Source organism: Eptatretus burgeri, chromosome 16 (genome assembly GCF_056783735.1).
Source record: "Eptatretus burgeri isolate ZD-2024b chromosome 16, Ebu_testis_v1, whole genome shotgun sequence".
In the NCBI taxonomy this organism is placed as follows: domain Eukaryota; kingdom Metazoa; phylum Chordata; class Myxini; order Myxiniformes; family Myxinidae; genus Eptatretus; species Eptatretus burgeri.
Genome location: NC_140976.1, coordinates 41070863 through 41091892, shown reverse-complemented (window position 1 = coordinate 41091892; position 21030 = coordinate 41070863). Strand labels below are relative to the sequence as shown.

Genomic DNA, 21030 nt, shown 5'->3' with positions numbered 1-21030 from the left:
CTGAAAATATCTGCTGTTCTACCACTGCGCCAATCGATTCATCTGACCACATGCTTGTCAAAGTAGACATCTCTATAGCTGTTATTAAAGAACCCCATTCAGCGCCGTCGAGTCTGGCATTTCACTCAGGCTGATTGGCAAGGACTTCAAGCAGCCATCAAACTTCTAGACTGGTCTTCCATCTCCACTTTCTCTGACATCAACTCATCCTGGGAGGTATCAAGCCAGTAGAATGAAAAACTAGTTTTGCTCATGAAGGCTAATGTCAACCTGCGTCAGCAGACAGGTAGAACAATGGATGGCATCAACATTCCACTGATTCCATCCATGGTCAAGTTGGTACCTTGTCCTTGGATGGGACGAGTTGTAAAATTAGCACAACGTGCAGAAGGGGCGAGCACAAGGATTGAAATATGACAAGACAGGCTGGCAGGATGGCCAAGAGGGATGCACACTTGCCTCAAAGCTGTTGAGCCTGGGTTTGAATTCAGACCCAGCTATAAACTGTCATCCTGGGTTTCACAAGCATGTGTGTGTCATCCCTCAGATGGACGTTAAATGTGTGTCCCGTCTTCCAGTAGTTGTTGGTTGACGCTAAAGATCCCACAGTATCCTTAGTGAAGAGTAGATGAGCTCTGGCCGGCACTGACGAGATTAGATGGCAAAGTCCTGTCCTAACCTACAGAGGGCATCGCATCAATGGCACAGTCGCACCCTCAGACAATAATGCTACCCTGCAGCCTTGAGCTGCATATGAAAGAAGAAGAATATGGCATGGACTTTAAGGGGCAAATTACTTTATATCTGTCTTCAATATCTTGTGAGGGGTCAAAATGAAGCAAAGTGGTCAATCATCTGGTCAACTCTTATATAAAGCCATAATTTGGCCAGTTTACAAGTTGTTCCAAAGAGATCGTGAGATCTTTAACATCGACAATGCAGATAAGAGAGCTGGCTTGGATTCCCTTGTGAATACATTGCATGTTGTATATGATATGCACCATAACTCGAGCATCTAGCGATAAGGGAATCACGCGTGGTAATCGACAAAACTCTGACAAACGGCGTAATGCACCTGTGCTGCAACGTTTGTTTGTTTTATGCAATAAGTTATTAAAAAAAGAAACGGACTTTGAAGCCTCCGCATTATCTGGAAGAAATATTGGGAGAGTAAAATTTACCGAGAATGACATAGATGTGGAAAACATCGTCAAGGACGTCCATATTAGGCAGCTTGCTGTTTTCAGTAATCAAGCACAGCAGGTCCACATAATTCTTCATGCTCGGCATTGCAGGCACGTCCAATATCTGTGACAGTCCAAAATAAAATAATTTTATGAAAGTATTGCAATAAAACACACCAATCACATAGTACAAACACAGTCCTCATTTGAGTCGTTCATGATCCCAAGAGGTGAAGTACATGGCTAAAGAATGAGAGGCATTGGGGGTTTAGTAGTTAGCAAACACTTAACCTTCAGTAGATTTGTAAACCCATACCCTTTAATAATTTGTAAACCCATACCCTTTAGTATCTTGTAAACCCATACCCTTTGTCGTTTAACTCCTCCATAAGCCAAAAACCGTCACATTATAAAATAGGAGAGACATCCGAGTTAATATTGCCCACACAATCGTCTTGCACAATCAAGACTTTGCCCAACAAGAAAATGGTTGCAGGCCAATGCCTCTCTCATCCAATTAATCATTTGTAGCTTTCTAAAGTTGCTGTCCTGAAGGATGTTTTGCTGGTCTGAAGGGATTGACAGTTTTCAAAAATGCAAGTCAGTCATCCCCAGAGGATTGCTTCATCCTTTGGCTCAGTAAACACCTCTTTCAGAAGTACTAGCACTGAACCCATCACTTTGCCCATGGTAGTTGAATAACATACCTTGTACATGTTACTGTACAGTGATACAGTTTAATGACAGTCAAGATTTGCAATTTTTTTAATATGCCAGAAACATTTTGTTTACTGCGAGCAACCCAGTGGTAATTTTAGTAATACGCACACTTATTCACCAAAAAAAACAATTTGATTAATTTGTTTTCCAAGGGATCAGACATCGAGTCGTTTTTTTTGTTTGTTTTGGTTTCTTTTTCAAGTTGCAAAAATGCATCAAGTTTGTTCTCATTTATGCTTTGGGATGGTGAACAAAAGTGACAATCAGAACAAAAAATACACATTGTTTATACATCTCACGAAAACAAACACTGTGAATTGATTATCATTATTGTGAAGACCCTTCAATCCCGGCCATGAATTGAGGTGAGTAAACTGAGGATACTCGAATATGCGGTTTATTTGGGACACAACGCATGCGGAATGTGGTGCAGGACTCGAACCAACAGTGGTCAAGCCTCAGAATCACACTGACAAATCATATTCCAAAATGTATATATATATATATATATATATATATATATATATATATATATATATTTATATAAAACCTATTCCTAGGTGGAGAAAGCAAGCAAAGAAAGAAACAACTGGGCAAGTGGGCTTTTCCCCCCTCCCTACGGCCCTCGGGAGAATTAGCAATAAACAGCATCTTTCTCACGGTTCGGACAGCGAGAGAGTGCAGGCACATATTCATAGACAGAAGCAAACCCTTTGTAGTTCTCCAGCCTTTGTTGTCACTCCGCACTGGAATTCACAAACAAGCCTGCAAAACTGCTCTGGCAAGGACATCGGCTGGCTTGCTTGTGAAACATTTGAACACATGTTAAAGCAAACTGTAAAGCGAAGGCAAAAGGCTTGGAAACACAATTTGAAGCAGCCAGGACAATGTTTTAAATCCAGACACCTGATTAATGCAATTGCCAAAGGTTAAAATGAGTCAAATGTTCAAATATGGATAAAATGGGGCCACCACCTGACATACACACCTGACAATTATCATTAACGTTACATTATTATTATTATGATAACGATACTGTGAAGAAACGTACGCTAGTTTAGTTATGGCTTGTTTGCAGTTATGAAAAGTGGTTTCTGAAATAATACACAGCTTCTCATCAAGTTATGATTAATACACCGCCATAAAGATCTAGCCTCGCGTGAGACGTATCGCTGTCTTACAAAATCCACCATTCTGACGCCTCACGGCTGGCATTCAGCCTGTCGCCTACGGATGTCCAACAGTCAGATAGAGTCAGATATACAGGTTATGGTGTTCAACTGCCATCAGCGAATCAATGGGACAGGTTGAGTGCCGGATGCCAAGATGACGTGCACGTCCATAGAGGCTGAGCCTATCGCTATCCGTAATGATGTTCCAGTGAAAAGAACGTGACAGACAAAGGGATGGACAGGAGGATGGAGAAATCCAGATACTTTAATAGATAGATGAGGTTAATAGCAAATCATCATATTTTTAAACCTGGGGAACTGAGGATTTTGAGGCGTGCAATTAAAATAAAATTTGCTGATGTTTATCCGGGCATTTCACACATTTTATCAGTAATTTCCATTATTTTAATGGCAGAAACCCATAGAGATGTTTGGAAGCTCAACCAATGACAGCATTTTAATGAAACAATAAATGTATGAACAATGTTTATGAAGTTGTAAGAAAAAAGTGCTACCTGTTTCAAATAAAAGGAAATCTCTGGCCACACACTATAGAATGATGAAATGGTGTTTAACTTCTGCAAAGATGACCCCTCCACTATCAACATGTTATAATGGTGGAACATGTTAGTCGGGTCACTCCAGCACACATCCTTTAGATTGTAGAAATGTCCTGACAAAAGTTCATGTTCGTCTCTGTCGTACTTCCTGCAAAGAAAACGCAAAAAGATTACTTACGTTTTAAAATGATGCTTCACGATGATGTGAAAGGTAACCTGAAAATAAACAAATATAGATCAGTGTTGTACTCTGTGTAGTGTTTGTACCTGATGGATGAATCTGGAAGAAATATAGCAGGGTTGTAGTTGAAAAGGTCCTTGAGCTGTTGCTGACTACAGTTTTTGCACAGGTAATCATACACCTTGTGAATGTGCCCATATTTAGTTTTGAATGCAGCACCTTTCTGCCCAGCAACTTTTCCTCCTTCCTCACCTTTTCCCAAGCACCATGACTGAAAGAGCTTAAGCACCTCATCCAATGAAATGGTAGTCCGGATGCCTGGGTAAGGTTGACAAGAAACAATGCAAAAACATGTCAAATAAATAAAAACAATGCAATCACCATTTTTCACACCTTGAGTTAGCCAACCACCCTGTCCACTGAAGATATGTTGAAAACAACAGGCCATTGTGTGCCAATGTTGTCGTCTATTTCTGGACATACTATGTTGAAGAAAAGGTTACTCTCCACATTTAAGAAGCTGTTTGGTATCAACATAGCATTGTATAAGACTTCCGGTTCGGGATTTGCTGCACGTGGACATCAGATCCTCTTTGCAGTTCATCAAAGCCAAGTTTCCTGGAACAGATACATTTTATCTTTTATTTTAATTCCTGCTTTGCTGATCGTGTTTTCATCTAATTTTCTGTGCCAAAACGTATCTTATTATGGACCAAACGTTTTTTTTTTATCCATCTTAAATATTGAGTGTTGAATAATCGAGGTTGCATCCCTGGTAAAGTCCGACCTACTCGTGAAGGGCCGTGCGAGTCGGGATATCATTTCTGCCTCCATTTTTGATCACACGTGCTTCATCTGTTCTCCTTTTATCCCAGGTATTGTGACTTCAGATCCTTCAGCTTAATCCCTTTCCCTCCTCATTCCAACAAAAAACTAAAAATAAAAAAGAGCAAAAAAACCATCATCATCATCAGAAAAAAAACCGAACTCAACCTGCTGTGCGCAGTAACTCCTTCATTCCCTAACCCCTCTCTTTTACAATACCCTCAAACCAAATCGTCAATTAATAAAACGTTTCTTCCTTTAAAAGATTTTAACAACACTTAAAAAACACTTCAAAAAGTGTAAAATGCCTTACTCTTCTTATTACTACATCAGGAACAACACATTCATTATTCATAATCATCAAAACCTCTTCCTTTTGTTTTGCACAAAACTCATTTCCCAAAACCTCTTCACTCCTGAATGCTTGGATTCATCCAGCCTCCGATTACACCTACATTACATCCCCATTTTCATCCATGCCTTCTACCAAAAACATTTTTACCACCCCACCCACGAAGTGTGTCACCTGAGACGTCCATTTTGTGGAAGTTGTCTACACACGACAATAAATTCCCCATCACGTCCATTCAGTGTCAAACCCCTCCATGCAGTAACCTCATTCCCATCAGCTTTCCCCTTGTTCAGCTTCGCCCCAGCCCAGCACCGCATAGCCTCACAACAGCTCCACACCCTCCAGCTTTGCCACAACCCTGCACCCTTCCAGCTTTGTCCCAACTCAGCAACCCCCCAGATTCTTCCTTGACAGACATCTGAACTCCTATCCACCTACAAGGATTTATCCACAGCTTGGTAGGGTACTGTTCTTCCCTTGGGGCTGGTGGTACTCATCATCCCCCGGCCAAAACCATGATCTTTTCTACACCCGTTAACCAACGCCCCCTCAATTTTTTTTCTGGATCCATCTTAACCACCCCTTACATTCTCCCTCAACCCTCAATCTTACCCACACATCCCTTGTCCATCTCCGTTTATTTCCTCCCAAGGCCCTGCTGTTGGTATTTCACCCTTCTCTTTCTCCTGTTCCTTTTGTTATGTTGTGTCCCGATCCTTTCTGTGTTGCTGCTCTTCCACGAGCCTTCACTCCATATCCCCAAAAAATAGACAAAGAAATGGTCGCATTTCTTTCCACAATAATAACCCTTTCCACAATTATTCAGAAAGAATGTTATGTTTAAGCTAAGCCTTCCATTCTTCGGTGGTAACCATGCCTGGAACAAGCAAAATTATGAAACCCAAGGACAGCATTTACATGGCAAAGTTTCTTCCATCATGGATTAAAAAAAAAGTTTTTTTCAACCCACTGTCAGATTTATGTTACATGTACATATGTTTATTTGATGTACCATACCATCATCTTTACAGAGCATTGGTGCTGCTGAAGCAGCTTATTGGCGAGGGCTATACTGGTTGGTTTGCCATTGCTATCACAGCATCACAACTTTGCAAAAGCTTTTACTTTGAATAAGCAAAACTAGTTCTGTGAATAAGGAGTTGAAAAATATACATCATTCATGCTGAAAACACTGAGTAATATCAAAAGTATGCCATGTGATTCATCAAGGGCTTGTTTAATCTAAAGGCCGAACAAAGTGGATAGTTTTGCTGAAAGATATACCAAAGATTAGCAAAGAGAGATGACAGAGACAGTGGGAAAATATAGCAATAAATAAATAAGAAACAAAACAAAATACAGTGATTCCTCAGCTAACAACTTGAACAGCAGTTGTGTGTGAAAGACATGACCCATTTATAATATTTGAATAAAACGATACCGATAAACACTCATGGTTAACAATATCCCACCGAGAGCATGATGCAGATCGCTTGCAGGAAGTGCTATTGCCACGTAGGGCACGTGGCAATCAAGAAGCTCGCTCAGCTCCTGCAAGTCCATGTAGAGATCTTGAGCAGCGCAGAAACCCTTGGTCAAGTACCCTGGTCGATCCATGTCTGGTGTCTTAGCAGGAACCCAATGCATGGATGCCAGGTGCAGAAAAAAGGAAGATTGGACCTCTCAGTTTCTGTCCATACGTGTCCAATACCTGTGCAGCCTTGTATTGCGAGTACCTCATTCTGAAACCGACAAAGAGGAAATATAAAGCCATTGGTAAGAAAGATCAGCAACAACACTGTGAATAAGAAAAGCTCATAACAGGCTTCTCAACATGAGTTGGCAGGAATACTTCACTTATCACCATCAATCAATATACAGTGTTAACACCTCAACACATAGTTTCCTTCTCATTGTGTATGATGTCACAAAATGACCGATGACCTTACCCTTTATCCCAGTTGTTGTTCAAGTGGAGCAAGAGGTTTGTTCGCTGCTTCCACTTCTGATCCATACTTAGCTCATCATTGGTGATCAGGGAAAACACCTCACAGCACACATGATCCTCAACAACATATGATCCATCAGCAGTATCTGGAAAAGTCTTGGAAATGGCTGACCAAGGAGTTCCTTCCTGTAGAAAAAAACAAAACAACAACACAACACAACCAATAATCAATCTGAAAAAGTGTACACAACTGAAGATAGAAATGAAGACCGCCCGCATTTGAACAAGAGCATTAAAGCACACCAAACTCTGGTGTACTCGCTCAAAAGCGCATGTGAATTACAGCAACTCACTGTTAGCATGCAGGCCTGCCTGCTTCTTCTCTCAAGCTCCAACAATTCATTCAGACTATGGCTTCCAAGTTCAGAGTGTGGACTCTCAAAGCAATTCACTGGCTCCCAGTGATCTAACGGATAGGTTTGCTGATATCCTTTAAAATTAAACACAAATGGGTCCCTTCCTACATCTCTGACCGAATCGTACCTCACAACCGTGCAAGAAAACCACGATCCATCAGAGGGAATATCCTGCCAGTTAGTGAACTGTGGAACTCGTTACCTTTTAAAATCTGCACAACCTCATCTGTTATGATTTTCTAATCTCTTAAAATCCCAGAGCTTTGCACAGTCACTTTTAATTAATTATATTTTCTTTACTTTTTCTCTTTGTAAAGTGCTTTGAGATTTAACTTGTGATGTAACAAAAAGAAAAAAAGAAGACTGTGGGGTGTTTTCCCAAGCTTGGTGGAATTATTTTTTAATCATCATTGTGTTGCTTGTCGTAAAGTGTGGATTGGTTATTACGAAGTGACTGGTCACTATAATTGTAGTACTTGATTTGTCGTAGTGGAATTTTGCAGTACGAAATTGAATTGAGCTCTTAATCGTACAATATAACCTCATGACCAGCATATAAAGTACTAGTGTGACTTATAATGACGACGACAGAGTGTTGATAATTGATCATGCTACTCATAATAAAAACTGCAATGGAGTTCCACTGAAGTTATTGTTTATCTTCATGCTACATTGTGCTTCAGAGTGACTGCCCTAACATCGTTGCTAAATATTTCACATCTTGCACGGAGCGATCCACTGCTAAGGTAGGATGGAAAATTTGGATTTCAAATTTCCGAGGATATTTAGGAAAAGGGGACTCTCTTACCAAGTCACTCTTTGTGTAATTCAGGCGCATTTTGTGTACAATTGGGAGATCCCGGACCCCAAGTATTTCCAAAAATCTTCGCCAATTCTTCCCCTCCTTCTGATTCTTGGCGTATCCATCATCTACCAAGGCCCAGTCCGCACCTGAAAATACACATGACGTTAAATGCATTTTCGAGAGACTGGTTCCCATAATTGAACAAAGCAACTTGCCGATTTAACTTGGACAATCCCACCTTCCCTCTCCCCCAACACCCCCCCCAGCCCACCTCCTTCCAAAATTCCAGGCTTTCCTTCCTGAGAGTTTGCTTCTGTATCCATATTGTCCACACCATCTGTTCTCCCCAGACTCATAATTTGTCAGTCTCCCTCTATTTTGTCCATAAACCCTGCTGTTGGTGTCCCCCCACTCGCTCAACTGTCTCTTATGTTCTTTAGCGTCCTGATCCGTTCAGAGTTCTAGTTTTTCCACGAGCCTTGCCCCTTGTACAGAATGTCACATATATATATATATATATATATATATATATATATATATATATATATATATATATATATATATATATATATGTATGTGTGTGTGTGTGTGTGTGTGTATGTGTGTGTGTATGTATGTATATAGGCAACCTTATGAAATATAATCTCCATCCTCCAAAACATTCAAAAATAGAAAAGAAGCATCCAGTATGTGGAACTCTGCATCTTGTCATGCACAAACTATTTCATAACATTTTACAGTAAAAAGGAAATACTTCAATTGACTAAATGTCCCACAAACAGCAGAAAATTGATTTTTAACATCGATCTTGATAATAAAAAAATAATTTGTCCTGAGAGTCCCCTGTCGTGTAAGTTCCTGAAAGTCCCCGTAATGTCCATCTTGTATACCCCGTGTTCCCCACCCCATCCCTCTCCCTTTCAAAAATCTCCGAATGTTTCTGTTCCTCACTGTTTTGTCCTTTCCACGCCCCTCTTGTCTCATTGCCCCCCTTGTTGTGCGTTGTGTGTTAGCTCTCATATGCGCCTCGACAATGTATACAAAAAAAAAGAAGATAAAAAGTCAAACAGAAAAAAACAAAAAAAAAGTAAAGTATAATTGAAAAGCTTGAAAGGTTTGACTCAGCCTGTCATCCTTCCGAGGTCGGCGAAATGAGTACCAGTGCACTGGGCCGGTGTATACCCCGGTTAAAATAGGTGTACCATATCCCTGTGTCGTAAGAGGCGACCAGGGTTGCGTCAGGAAGGGCATCCGGCGGAAAACATGTGCCAAATCACTATGCGGATCATACGGATGATCTGCTGTGGCGACCCCTAACGGGAGCAGCCGAAAGAAGAAGAAGAAATGAAAAGCTTGGATAATGTGTGGTGATTCTCCAAAGAATTCCTTAACTTTCCAGAGCAATTCTGAATAAGAAGGCCAAACAACGCATGAGTTTAAACAAAATCATGTTGCAATATATCTGTAACAAACCTGGTAGATCACAAGCAAGTTCCACCTGATTGAGGTATTTTGGAGTGAAGTAGGTACTCTCAGTTGCCGGGCAGCGAAAACCACAGTTTGTCATGACAGGCAGGATGCCACGCAGCGTTTCCATGTCACAGACAGACTCGTCGCTTTCCCACTGTGACTCGAGGTACCTCAGGTAGATTTGGACAAGAGCCTTTGGTTTTTCCTACAGGCACAGAAATCAAAGAGAAGCAACAAAATGTTTTTGAAGAAAATTAGAAAGTGGAATTTTATGCAAATGTGTCGATGGATATGCTTCCACCCACGTTAAATGTCAAGCTCAATTAAAGGTCACATGAGGGAAACAAAATTGCAACGCAAAAGCAAAGAAAAAAGGTCGGACAACCAAAAATAGATTGAAATTTCATAATCCAATGTAGTAATAACTATATATTAATACTGAAGGACCAATTTTGTGCTCCTCCTTGCGGTCGCGTCACGTTTTTCTCGGTACTGTGACCTGGACTGAAAGAAACTTCGTACCTGTAAGAGCGCATCGCACATAGTGGCAATAGTCAATTTTCAACTCTGAAGCAGAATAAACACTTTTCGTTTTACATTCGTTTACATGGCGACGTGTGATGTCACCGCTGAGAGGCGTAAGGACGTCATGGCATCATCGGTCATTCGCTGACGTCATTACGTCTGTCGTTGACAGACTGTCACCGCCGAGAGGCGTAATGCCACTCCTAGAAAACAGCGTCTGCAATGTAAAACCCTCTTCTGCACATGCTGACTACCTCAGAAGGTGAATTTGACACAAAAAATGTCACAAGAAACTTTGTATTTAAAGGAAAGATTTATTTAAAAAAAATATTATTTCTGTTAATGTCTGCGCGTATTTTGACGTTTCTCAACCGCCATTGTTACCTGTGTTGTGTCTTGCGTGTGTGATCTTCAAATTAAAGCGTCCAGCGGTGTTCGATCATCGGATTGGCGCCAAAAAGGGCCGTTCATTGAAATTTGCATCCTGATTCTCGGTCACCCTCCACTGCTGCTGTTTAGTCTCAGGCTCGGCCTATATCATGTTAAACTTGCCCCATCAGACGCCAACCTTCCAGTCACACTGCAGAGGATGCAATTTCCAGTCAGACTCGCATACTTGATGACGATAAACAAATCCCAGGGCCAAAAATTTGACAAACTCGGAATGTTGCTCCCAGCCCCCGTGTTCTCCCATGGCCAACTATATGTTTCATTTTCACGTGCAAGAGTTTTCTCCTATATATCTATCAAAGTGGACAATAATTCCTCACAATGACTATTCAGCAACAAGACACTCACCCAAAATGTCATCCACAGGGAGGTTCTTTAGAAAACTAAGGACAGGTAACCATAGTGCATCCCATCCCTAATGACAGGTAACCATAGTGCATCCCATCCCTAATGACACCCTCCCTAGCTTCGCATAACATCAACTATTATGCCTCATCCACCTTTTGCCACCCATTCAACTCCGTGCAGAGCACGGGTATATGCTAGTCCATAATAACACATTATATTGTATATGTTAGGAAAGACACCTCATTAACAAAATTAACTAGTACAGTAGAAGTGGAAATTTTCACACTACATACATTTTTGCACACTTTGTGCTACAATAGAGAAGCGAGAATTTAACAACACGTGAATATATTTGCCTTTTTTAGAGAAACTATAGTACCAGATCGCAGGAAAAAAAATGCATGTGCCATAAGCAAACGGTTACCAGTCATGCCGAAGTGAGTTGCGAGCAACGTGCTTGATCACAATGCATGGCGGAGGTCTACATGGTTCACCACTACAGTTCTGTACTTCAACATCCATAATTCCATGTAAAATGCTTCAATATTTGAAGCCAATTTCAAAAGTGGACATGCTTCAATGCTTAACGAAACCTGCAAGCTTGGTTAAAAAGCAGGGCTTGATGCACCGTCTGTCCATGCCGCTAACGAGGAAATATTGAAAGCTCGTATGGAAGAAAGTCTCACACAAGATTGTGGAGACAGCGATGTTGAGGCCACAGATTGGAATGAAGAAAAATTCCAATGCTCCAGGACACCATGAATTTGCTTATCTCTTCATTCAATTAACTCTTTGAAACACAACTCGTGCTTCACTGCACTTTCCTGTCGTATTTTGCATTCCGTATTTAATTGCTATTGTACAGTGCTTCATTGGTTCCATATTATTTTTACTAGGTTTGTAAACCTCAGTTTATAATTAAGTATGTTTATGCCTCCACTGATGAAGTCGCCGGTGGCATTATGTTTTCAGGTTGTCCGTCCGTCCGAACGGATTTCCACGTGAATTTTCTGTTTTCTCTGCAAACGCTTACCCGATTGACACAATTTTCACCATAGATGCGACTACTCATGCAGAATTTTTTCAATAATTATGATGTTATAGTTAACGTAAGGTGGCAGCCATGTTCGAAAAACAGGAAAAAAAACTTTGGACTTCTGTATCGCCTAATCCGCAACATAGAAAAAAATTGAAACTTGGCACCTGACAACTACTCTGCATGGGGAATAAGAGTGATTTGACTGTGACGTCATCGTTAAAGTGGTATCCCAGTCAAAATTTGACATGTACAACGATGCATTCGACCAGTATGAAAATTTGTGAGGTTCATCTAGGGATAGATTGGTTGACAGAAAAATTTATTTATGATGTCATCGGTCATGTGGTTGGGAAGCCATGTTGTTTTTTGTTTTTTTAAATAAAAAAAGGAAAAAAAATATCTTGTTGTCCAGAACTGCTTTAAAGATCAAAGTGAAACTGCACATAAATGATCACATAGGTCACATGGTCTGGCAGCCATCTTGGATTAACCTTAAAACCTTCAAAAATCTCCTCCAGAACGGCTGGACACATTGAGGGGAAACAACACACCAATTCACCATGCCTTGGGGATACTAAGATGAGAAAGAATAATTGATGTCACGTGGTTCGGTGGCCATATTTGATTGAAGAAAAATATTAAATGATGTTTTCACTGGAACCGCTTATCCAATCAAAGCGAAATTTTCCAAATATCAAACAATACAGCTGCATACAGTGTGGAAATGACATCATAGGTCACGTGGTGCGTCAGCCATAGAGGATAGAAAAACGACCTTTATCCGATAAAAAGGAAAGCTTCACACACGTGATCCTCTACCAAATCATGGGTGGAGTCCAAATTTTCAATACCATAGGTCACTTGGTTTGGCATCCGTGTTAGTTTGACAACCCAAAATTTTAAAACTTTTTCGCCAATACTGCTTAACAGATCAACATGAAACATGTTGCGTTACATGGAACAAGGGCAGTGGATCACAACTGCAAAGTTTTGCATCGATCACTATAGCAGTTTCGGAAATATAATTTTTTCATTCGTCAGATCACGTGATGGATGACATCATTTTAAAGTCAAATTTATGCAGCAAGCGCAGTGAATCATAACTGCAAAGTATAGTATTGACAGGTTAAATGGTTTCAGAAAAATAACTGTTTAATTCTTTCCTTAAAAGTGGATCACCACCACCAAGCCTCACATCGAAAGGCTGAGTGGTTTCAGAGAAATAATGTTTTTTTAATATGATCCACTCGGCATAGGGAGTATATATTGAAAATTTCAACATCATCAATCACATGGTCTTGCAGCCATGTTGGACAAAAAACCTTATCCGATCAATGTGAAACTCCAAAGATGTGATTGGCCACCCGATCTAAATTTGATTTGATGGAGGACGTCGTGGGTCAGCTGTCCAATCAAAGCAGGGTTGTGTCGAAGCGGGGCGGCCTGGCTATTTTTTTCCCAGCACAGAAATTTCACAAAATTTTCACCATGGACGCGACTACTAATGCAGAATGTTTTGGTGATAATTATCACGTCATAGGTCACGTGGTGTGGCAGCCATGTTGGAAAAAAGGAAAAACTTTGGACCTCTGTATCTTCAAAACTGCTCCATGGAATAAAACTTGAAACTTGACAAGTGAAGTACTCCGCATGGGAAAAAAAGTGTGATTTTTTTGATGATGTCATAAATGGCTTCGTTATGACGTCATAATTGCACATGTGAAAGGCTTTATCCTATCAGTATGAAAAATTTTGAGGGTCATCTAGGGCTAAATTATAATTGGCAAAAAATTGATGACGTCATCCGTCATGTGGTTCGACAGCCATGTTCTTTAAAACATAAAACCTTCAAAAATCTTCTCTGTAATGGCTGAATAGATCGAAGCAAAACTTTACAGTTATGATTCCCTATCCATTCGGAACAAAAAGTTCTCCACCTTTGACATCATAGATCACAAGGTTTGGGAGCTAAGATATTTTTGAAGAATAACCATTTTAAAATCTTCTTCTCCAGAATGGCTTGACAGATCGAGGGGAAACTTCACTTATATGTTCCCCAAACCTTGGGGATACCTGGGTATTCATGAAAAATTAATAGGTCACATGATCTGGAAGCCATATTGGTTTGAAAGAAAACCTTAACAAAAAATCTTTCTCTTGAACCGCTTCATCAATCGATATGAAACGCCACAATTATGATCTAGTATACATGTGGAATATATGTTTTAAAATTCAACATGATCGGACGCATTGTTTGGCAGCCAGAATTATTTAATATTTTTTAATTGAATTTTAAATTCATCACAATTTTAAATCTGGGTTCAGGGATTTAAATCAAACTTGGTACAAGTATGTATAATGATGTAATAATGTGGGCAGAGGCAAATCTGGCGACGTCGCAACGTCGAAGATTGTCGTTCTAGTTTGAACCCTGTTTCTCTTCAGTTTAGTTCTGGTTACAATGCAAGCGACAGCAAGTCCTCGTTTAACATTGTCCGAGTTGACATTGTTTTGTTATCAAGTCTGATGTATTAAGAATATCCTGGTTTAAAGTCGTTCACCATTCCGTTATAAAGTCATTTTACCTCTAATTTAGTACCAAATGAATGTTTTTCCTCATTTTAATAAAGAAAGTTATCGTCAGCTTGGCCAATAAAGTGGGTTTTGATGGGGTGGAAGAAGCCGACGTCACACAACCTTTGCAATCATACGGGGAAGATCTGAACCAATGAAGATCTGAAGCAACAAGATATGAGAAAAAAGCAACTGGAGATGATGATATTCAATTGTTTGTCTCAAATTATTTAAAACTTGTACTCTATGTTTAAATGATGTCTTTTGTCTGACTATAAAATATTTTCCCTCTTACCTGACCACCCCCACCCCCACCCCCCCCCCCCCATTTACACTAATTGTTATGGGGACTTTACAACTGAATATATTGAGGATTCGCATTGGGACAAGTCATTTCAGTTAAAGATGCACTTTTCAAGAACGTAATTACAACGTTAAAAGAGGACTGGCTGTATTTTCTTCCAATGTAAACGTTCGCTGTGGTTTCACATGGTTAGCATCGCGAAGATTGTCATGTGTCTTGTGACTGCTCTGCCAAATTAAAAACAAGTGAACACGTTTTCATGTCGCTCAGTGCGAAAATTTAACCACGTAAAAATTTCCACTTCTACAGTTTTCAAAATAGTCATAATGGTCATTGCCTCATACATCTTAAATGTAGGAGATAACATTTTCCATGTCTTAATCAGCTATATCATTAACCGGAAGGGTAGCGAAACTGCAAGCTGACCTTCCAGGCACCACTCCTGAATTCGGGAATGACATGATGCTCAACGACTTCGTGAGGTGTGATGTGCCGAACCTGTAGCTGCTCAAGCAGGCACCACATCTGGGACAGCCCTGTGGCGTCCAGGTCAAGGAGCAGTGCGGGATGAAGGACACAAAGATTGGTCTGTCGTTCTCCCAAGTCTGCATACATGAATGAAGACATCGAGGATTATAGCAGAATCCTGATAAAATAATATAGGCGAAATTTTACACACGTGCTCACGCGCATGCACGCATGCACACATGCACACACACACACACACACACACACACACACACACACACACACACACACACACACACACACACACACACACACACACACACACACGGAAGTTGTCCGATTGCATCTGAACAGGGTAAACGTCAACCACAGCACGTACAATGCTGAATGAGACCTAATTTAATTTCGTTCTTCATGTCTATCATCATGTTTTGCATTATCTCCAGGAATCGGCACATGTCAAATGACCCTGACGAAGCTGATTCACCTCAGTCGGGCGCAGATCCGCCAGGGGTCGGGGGGATTTGACGGAAGGGGAGGGGGGGTCATAGCCACCCCTCCCATGCCCATTACAACCTCTAGGTCCGATCGCGGGGGGGAGGGGGGGGAGGTGCTTCTTCTTGCATTGAGGTGTCGTCCTGGACCATGGATTACCCTAAGCGTAGGTCTGAACCCACCTAATCCAGCCCGTCTTGGCCCGCCATGATTCGTGTTGAGAATAATTTAAACCGAATCTTGTGAATTTCTCTATGGAGGCGGAGGGGTTCTTGTCCCGCACCTGACACCAATTGTTGTAGTTGGTGTCCTATAAATTTTGTTGTGGAGGCGGAGGGGTCCGTATCTGCACTTCTGACACCAATTGTTGTAGTGCCAGGTTCGAGAGTGAAGAACGACCGCCAGATGGAGCAGTTGGGCCGTCTCCCACCGAACACCCGGAATTGAAGGTGGTCACCCCAGATAACCCCGAAGTCGACGGGTCGCTTCATGGACCGTGGACGCCAATATTTCAACCGCGTCGTGTAGGGTTATTCGTCTTTAGCCAAAATACCTAAGTCACCACACGATTTAAACTACCGGGGAAGCCACACCCTCAGCCGGCTTTGTCCGAACCGACTCGCTGTTACCGACTCGGATCCGGCATAACCCAGCGGGAATTACCAAAGCCGCGCCGGCCCAAATAACAATTTACGGCACAATCGGCCTCACTATAACTCAAACTCGAACCATGCTCGGCCAATGAGAGAAAGCACAGAAAACGAGCTGGTACATTTAACAAGAGGGTTTATTTTACAAATAATAATCAGGGAGGGAGACACAGAGCAGGGTTAAACCGACTAAAATGCAATGTAAAATAGGCAAGGCACTTATGCAGTTCTACTTATAAGACTGGCCACAGACAGACACGCACACACCCAAAAAGAAATGGCGCCAACTGGCCTTTATTCGGACCCTCCAGCTGCGGAGGATAGGCAAGCTGGGGGTTAGAGTTTGGTTGGGTACCTGGCCGTCTCGTGCGGTTTTACTGACCCGCACTTGTGGAGCTCGGAGTCCGTGGAAGGGAACAGGGATCCCCAGCTCGAGCGCTCCAACACAACCCACCACGGTGGGACTCAAACCCACGAACCAGAATCCAACGAGCTCGGCCAGGATCCTACGAACGACCCGGCCAGCCACGAAGGATGACCGACGACCAGGAGAGCCCAGCAGACCAGAAGCAAGGAACGACCTCCAAAGAACCAAGGAACCCCCCAGATACAGCTCACGATCCTTCTTATCCCCCCCGTGTGGGGTGGAGGGATCCGCTCTCGGGTAACTCGCCTTCGGATTGGACGGGGCGTTTTCAGGTGTCGTGGTGGCCAGCCGCGATTGGAGGATGGGCGTGTCGGCGTCTCGGTGCTCCTCCCCCGAGAGAGGCTCTTTTGCCTTCCCCAGTGTCGACAGGGAAGACACTCTTTTTTGATGGGGCGGAGTCAGAACTCCGAGGTGAGGGGGCTCCACCCACGGCCATAGTCAGAAACACGTGCGTTATGGCTCCGTGGTGTGAAGTGAAAGTTGGGCGGGTGAAGCGCTTGTTCGCCCGCAGAGTGGAAGGAGGAGCGAAGTGAGGGTTTTGTTGGCATTGGTGGATTTAAAGATGTAATATATATATATATATATATATATATATATATATATATATATATATATATATATATATATATATATATGTCCGGAATTGTATGTACTCTAACAGCAACCAAACATGTCTACTATTGTTTGGTTAAATCTCTTGAGTTAATTGGAAATGGGGAAAGGATAAATCTTCCCAATGTTTATCTGTGCACTGTCAAGGAACTTTTTTTTCCAGCCAAAGGGCTGGCACTGTTACAACACAGCTGGTCTTGTTGACTGTTTGAAATGGCCTTGCTGATCGGGCAGCTGGGCTACCTGGAATCTGTTGGATCACTGCCCAGAACTGCTAAGGCCCAACAACATGTAGGAGGCTACCTTTTAAAATTCTTTAAGGGAATCAAGGGTGTTGTTTCTGCACTTTCTGTGCTCTCTTATCAGCAGTACTGACAGGAGAATGCTATAAATTAATGAATGGTAATAAATCCTCTTTGACACACAGTTATTCAGAGGTCACAGTAAACTGAATATAAGGCAGTGCCGAAAGATAGCTCACCAGAGGATTAGGCTGGGTGGACTATTGTGTTCAAAGCCTGTTGTCTCCATATGCATATGTCTGATGTGAAATAAAACCTTCTCTACCAAGATCGGTGGGAACAAAGCTTGATCTTAATCATTGTGGACCTCACCTGGATCTCAACATATATATATATATACATATATATATATATATATATATATATATATATATATATATATATATATATATTGTTGAGAATCTGGAAACCATGAGCACACAGACATCCAGGTTCCTATAGCTTAATTATATCGGTATGTGTTTTTAGATAGCTCCCGTCCCTTGTCTAATGGGTAAATAAATGTTCATGCGCTGTGAAGTTATTTTAATAGTCAGGTTTTCTTTTCGTTCATTTCTACACCCCCATCAATGCCAGCAACACCTTCACCTCACTCTGACCGACGCCATTATCCCGATGCATTCGATCACGTACGAGGGCGGAGTTCAAGGAGGAGCATCGCGGTGGATCTCGACCAACCGGGATGCATCGGGTGACGTGACCGTCGCTCGGCCAATTGAACTTCCCTGACTGTGTGAGGGGCGGTCCATGTGATGTCACCACACCCCCTGGCCAATCGAAGGGCTTGCCGCCCGTTTTGGCCAGTGAGAGCGACGGCGAGCAACATGGGCACCAAAACTGGCCAGTAACAGGGCGATGAGGGATTCTGCGCACAAAGCCATCCAGTGTGGAGAAGCGGGGAGGGCGGAGACACCCCCCTCCTCCACGGGGGACGAGGGAATAAGAGCACAGACGGCTCATCTAAGGAGAGAGATTTTCCACAGTCCTTGTCGTCGTCAGCCCTGGTCATCAGTAGTCCCTGTCGTCAGTGGTCGTTGATCAGTCGTCGTGAGTGGTCGCTGCCCTGGTCGTCGCCCTCCTCCTCCTCTGCATGATCGCGAACTTGGCGATCACCTCGTCTCACCTCAGCTGGGTTCGGCTGTGCTGGTCCATCCTTCGGTGACCGGAGCTCCGGGAAGGAGTGGACACCCAGCCGCGCGCTCGTGACCAGGTAGCCTGACTACCCTGACGCTCGTGACTACCCTGATCTTCAGCCCGACTGTCCTCCGGGCTGGAGGTCCAATTAAAGACCATTTGGTCCGATTCTTTGTGTGTGCGTGTGTGTGTCCCGTGGGCCCCGTTTTTAAGTAGTAAATTGTATAAGTGCTCATGCTGTTTAAAATTGCAATTCTTAATAGTCGGTTTAGCTCTGCCCTTAAGTGCTTTCCTCATTCCCCACCTATTGCATTATAAATAAACCCCCATTTGTTCAATGTTTCAGCTCGTTCGCGTCTATTCTTTCATTGACTGAGCGTGTTGCGTGCTGGGGAATGAGCAGGCCACTACCTTGGCTGTTGTAACGGGACAATTGGACCGACGGAACTCGGCGATCAAACCGCTCGGGTCGCACACGGAACGAGCACGCTAAGCAGCACGTTCTGTACGGGAGCCATCGAGGATGTGAAGACTCGGTAGATCGCCACGTGGTCTCTCGGTATTTTGAAGATTTGGCAAATAACCCTGTACCACGTGGTAGAAATATTGACCCTTCACGGTCCAAAAAGGGACCCGTTCTTTTCCGAAGAAGTACGATCTGAATTCCGGGCGATCGGTCGAGCCGACGCTAGAGCTCCATCTCGCGGTCATGCTCGCGGCCGACGTCCACCCCCGCAACAATATAACACTGTGTTAACTCTCTCTCTGTCATCGTTTATGAGAGAGAGAAAAACAATCCATTTTTATTGCCTATCTTTTTCAATGTAAATTTCGACTTTTTTTTTTTAATTTAAATCAAGTTTTGGCCATGAAAGCCTCACACTTGCAAACTGTAATGCACAGCAGCAGATTCCTCGTGAAAAGTTGCATACGTGGACCAATTTGCAACTGGTTCGGTGCAGCCGTTTGGGAGGAGAAGATGGACATACACATACACAAACTTTCTCAAATATATAATAGATATAATTTTTAAGTGTCAGATCAAAGTACAGCAGTGTAATGACGATAACGTAGTGGATAGCCGAGAGGTATGCACCCTGGCTCTAAGCTGTCTAGCCTGGGTTCAAATTCCGACCCAGCGATAAACTGTCATCCTGGTGTTTTAGAGGCAGGGTGGTTCATCAAAAGTGTGTCATCTCTCGGATGGACGTTAAACTGGATGTCACATCAGTGTGACCACTCCTTGGCTTTTTCACAACATCTTGGCTATTCTTTGTTCACCTTGGCGTCTTGGTTTTCAATTGGTTTTCTTGGTGTATAGGTTTTCTATTATCATCGCTTTTCTGAAACCTTATGAATTCTTGGCTTTTTTTAATTGGCTCACCTTGGCATTTATGAAAATAATGAGTGGTCACACTGCGTCACATCTGCCAGAATTTCTCCCTCTCCTCTCTCTTCCAACCTTCTCCTCTTACTATCTCTCCCTCCCACCCCTCTTTGTCTGTCATCCCCCCTCTCTCTCTCTCTCTCTCTCTCTCTCTCTCTCTCTCTCTCTCTCTCTCTCTCTCTCTCTCTCTCTCTCTCTCTCTCTCTCTCTCTGCCCATCCCAACGGTATGCCATTATTATTAATTTCTGATGCTATCTTTTTGTTTAAACTCCTCGTTGTGAAGCGCTTTGGGAGTTTTCTACTTTGCTAAAGGTGTTTGCACATCTCGAACTTGTGAATTGGTGACGAAAACACTCAAACGTCCCGCCCATTCGACTTTCAAGAAATGACGTGTTGGGATTGAAACTGGGTTGTTGTTGTTGCAGTCGCCACTGTAATTCCCACCATCGGAAGCAGTACTCTTGAGCAGTCTGTTAAACTTCGAGACTATTTCCCTGTAGGCTTGAGTTCGCAGGATAGAGGACTCAGGAGGACCAACAGGCACGGGTTGTGCAGACTGCAGCGGAAGGACTCGCTCTGTGGTCTTTAATTAATTTTGTTCGCTGTGCAGGGTGAGTACTCTGACTGAATGATTCATTTCCATCGACATCGACAGTCTGGAGACTGTGCTGGCCATTCCAT

General features: G+C 42.5%; 3 protein-coding genes across 4 annotated transcripts in view; 1 reads left to right on the top strand and 2 right to left on the bottom strand.

Moving 5' to 3' along the window:
* Positions 1 to 6611, bottom strand: part of LOC147010934 (uncharacterized) — a 95177-nt gene extending 88566 nt beyond the window's left edge. The window contains exons 1-4 of the mRNA XM_085859828.1: positions 6467 to 6611; positions 3904 to 4135; positions 3592 to 3784; positions 1182 to 1308 (exon numbers count right to left, since the gene is read on the bottom strand). Of these exons, the coding sequence (XP_085715954.1) occupies positions 1182 to 1308; positions 3592 to 3784; positions 3904 to 4135; positions 6467 to 6611 (697 nt within the window). The remainder of the gene's footprint in view (positions 1 to 1181; positions 1309 to 3591; positions 3785 to 3903; positions 4136 to 6466) is intronic.
* LOC147010933 (uncharacterized) lies at positions 6566 to 15535 on the bottom strand. Its single transcript, XM_085859827.1, has 5 exons — positions 15300 to 15535; positions 9637 to 9838; positions 8167 to 8309; positions 6944 to 7128; positions 6566 to 6736 (listed from the first exon to the last, which is right to left on the bottom strand). Exons 1-5 carry the CDS (start codon positions 15498 to 15500, stop codon positions 6622 to 6624), a joined length of 846 nt encoding a protein of 281 aa, XP_085715953.1. The 5' UTR covers positions 15501 to 15535; the 3' UTR covers positions 6566 to 6621.
* A 5185-nt stretch (positions 15536 to 20720) lies between these two features.
* The window catches only part of LOC147010932 (uncharacterized), a 40908-nt gene continuing 40598 nt past the window's right edge, over positions 20721 to 21030 (top strand). Inside the window, exon 1 of one of the 2 annotated variants that reach the window (XM_085858873.1) lies at positions 20721 to 20960. The gene's annotated coding sequence lies outside the window, so the exon portion shown is untranslated. The remainder of the gene's footprint in view (positions 20961 to 21030) is intronic. The other variant, XM_085858874.1, reaches the window with a different exon arrangement.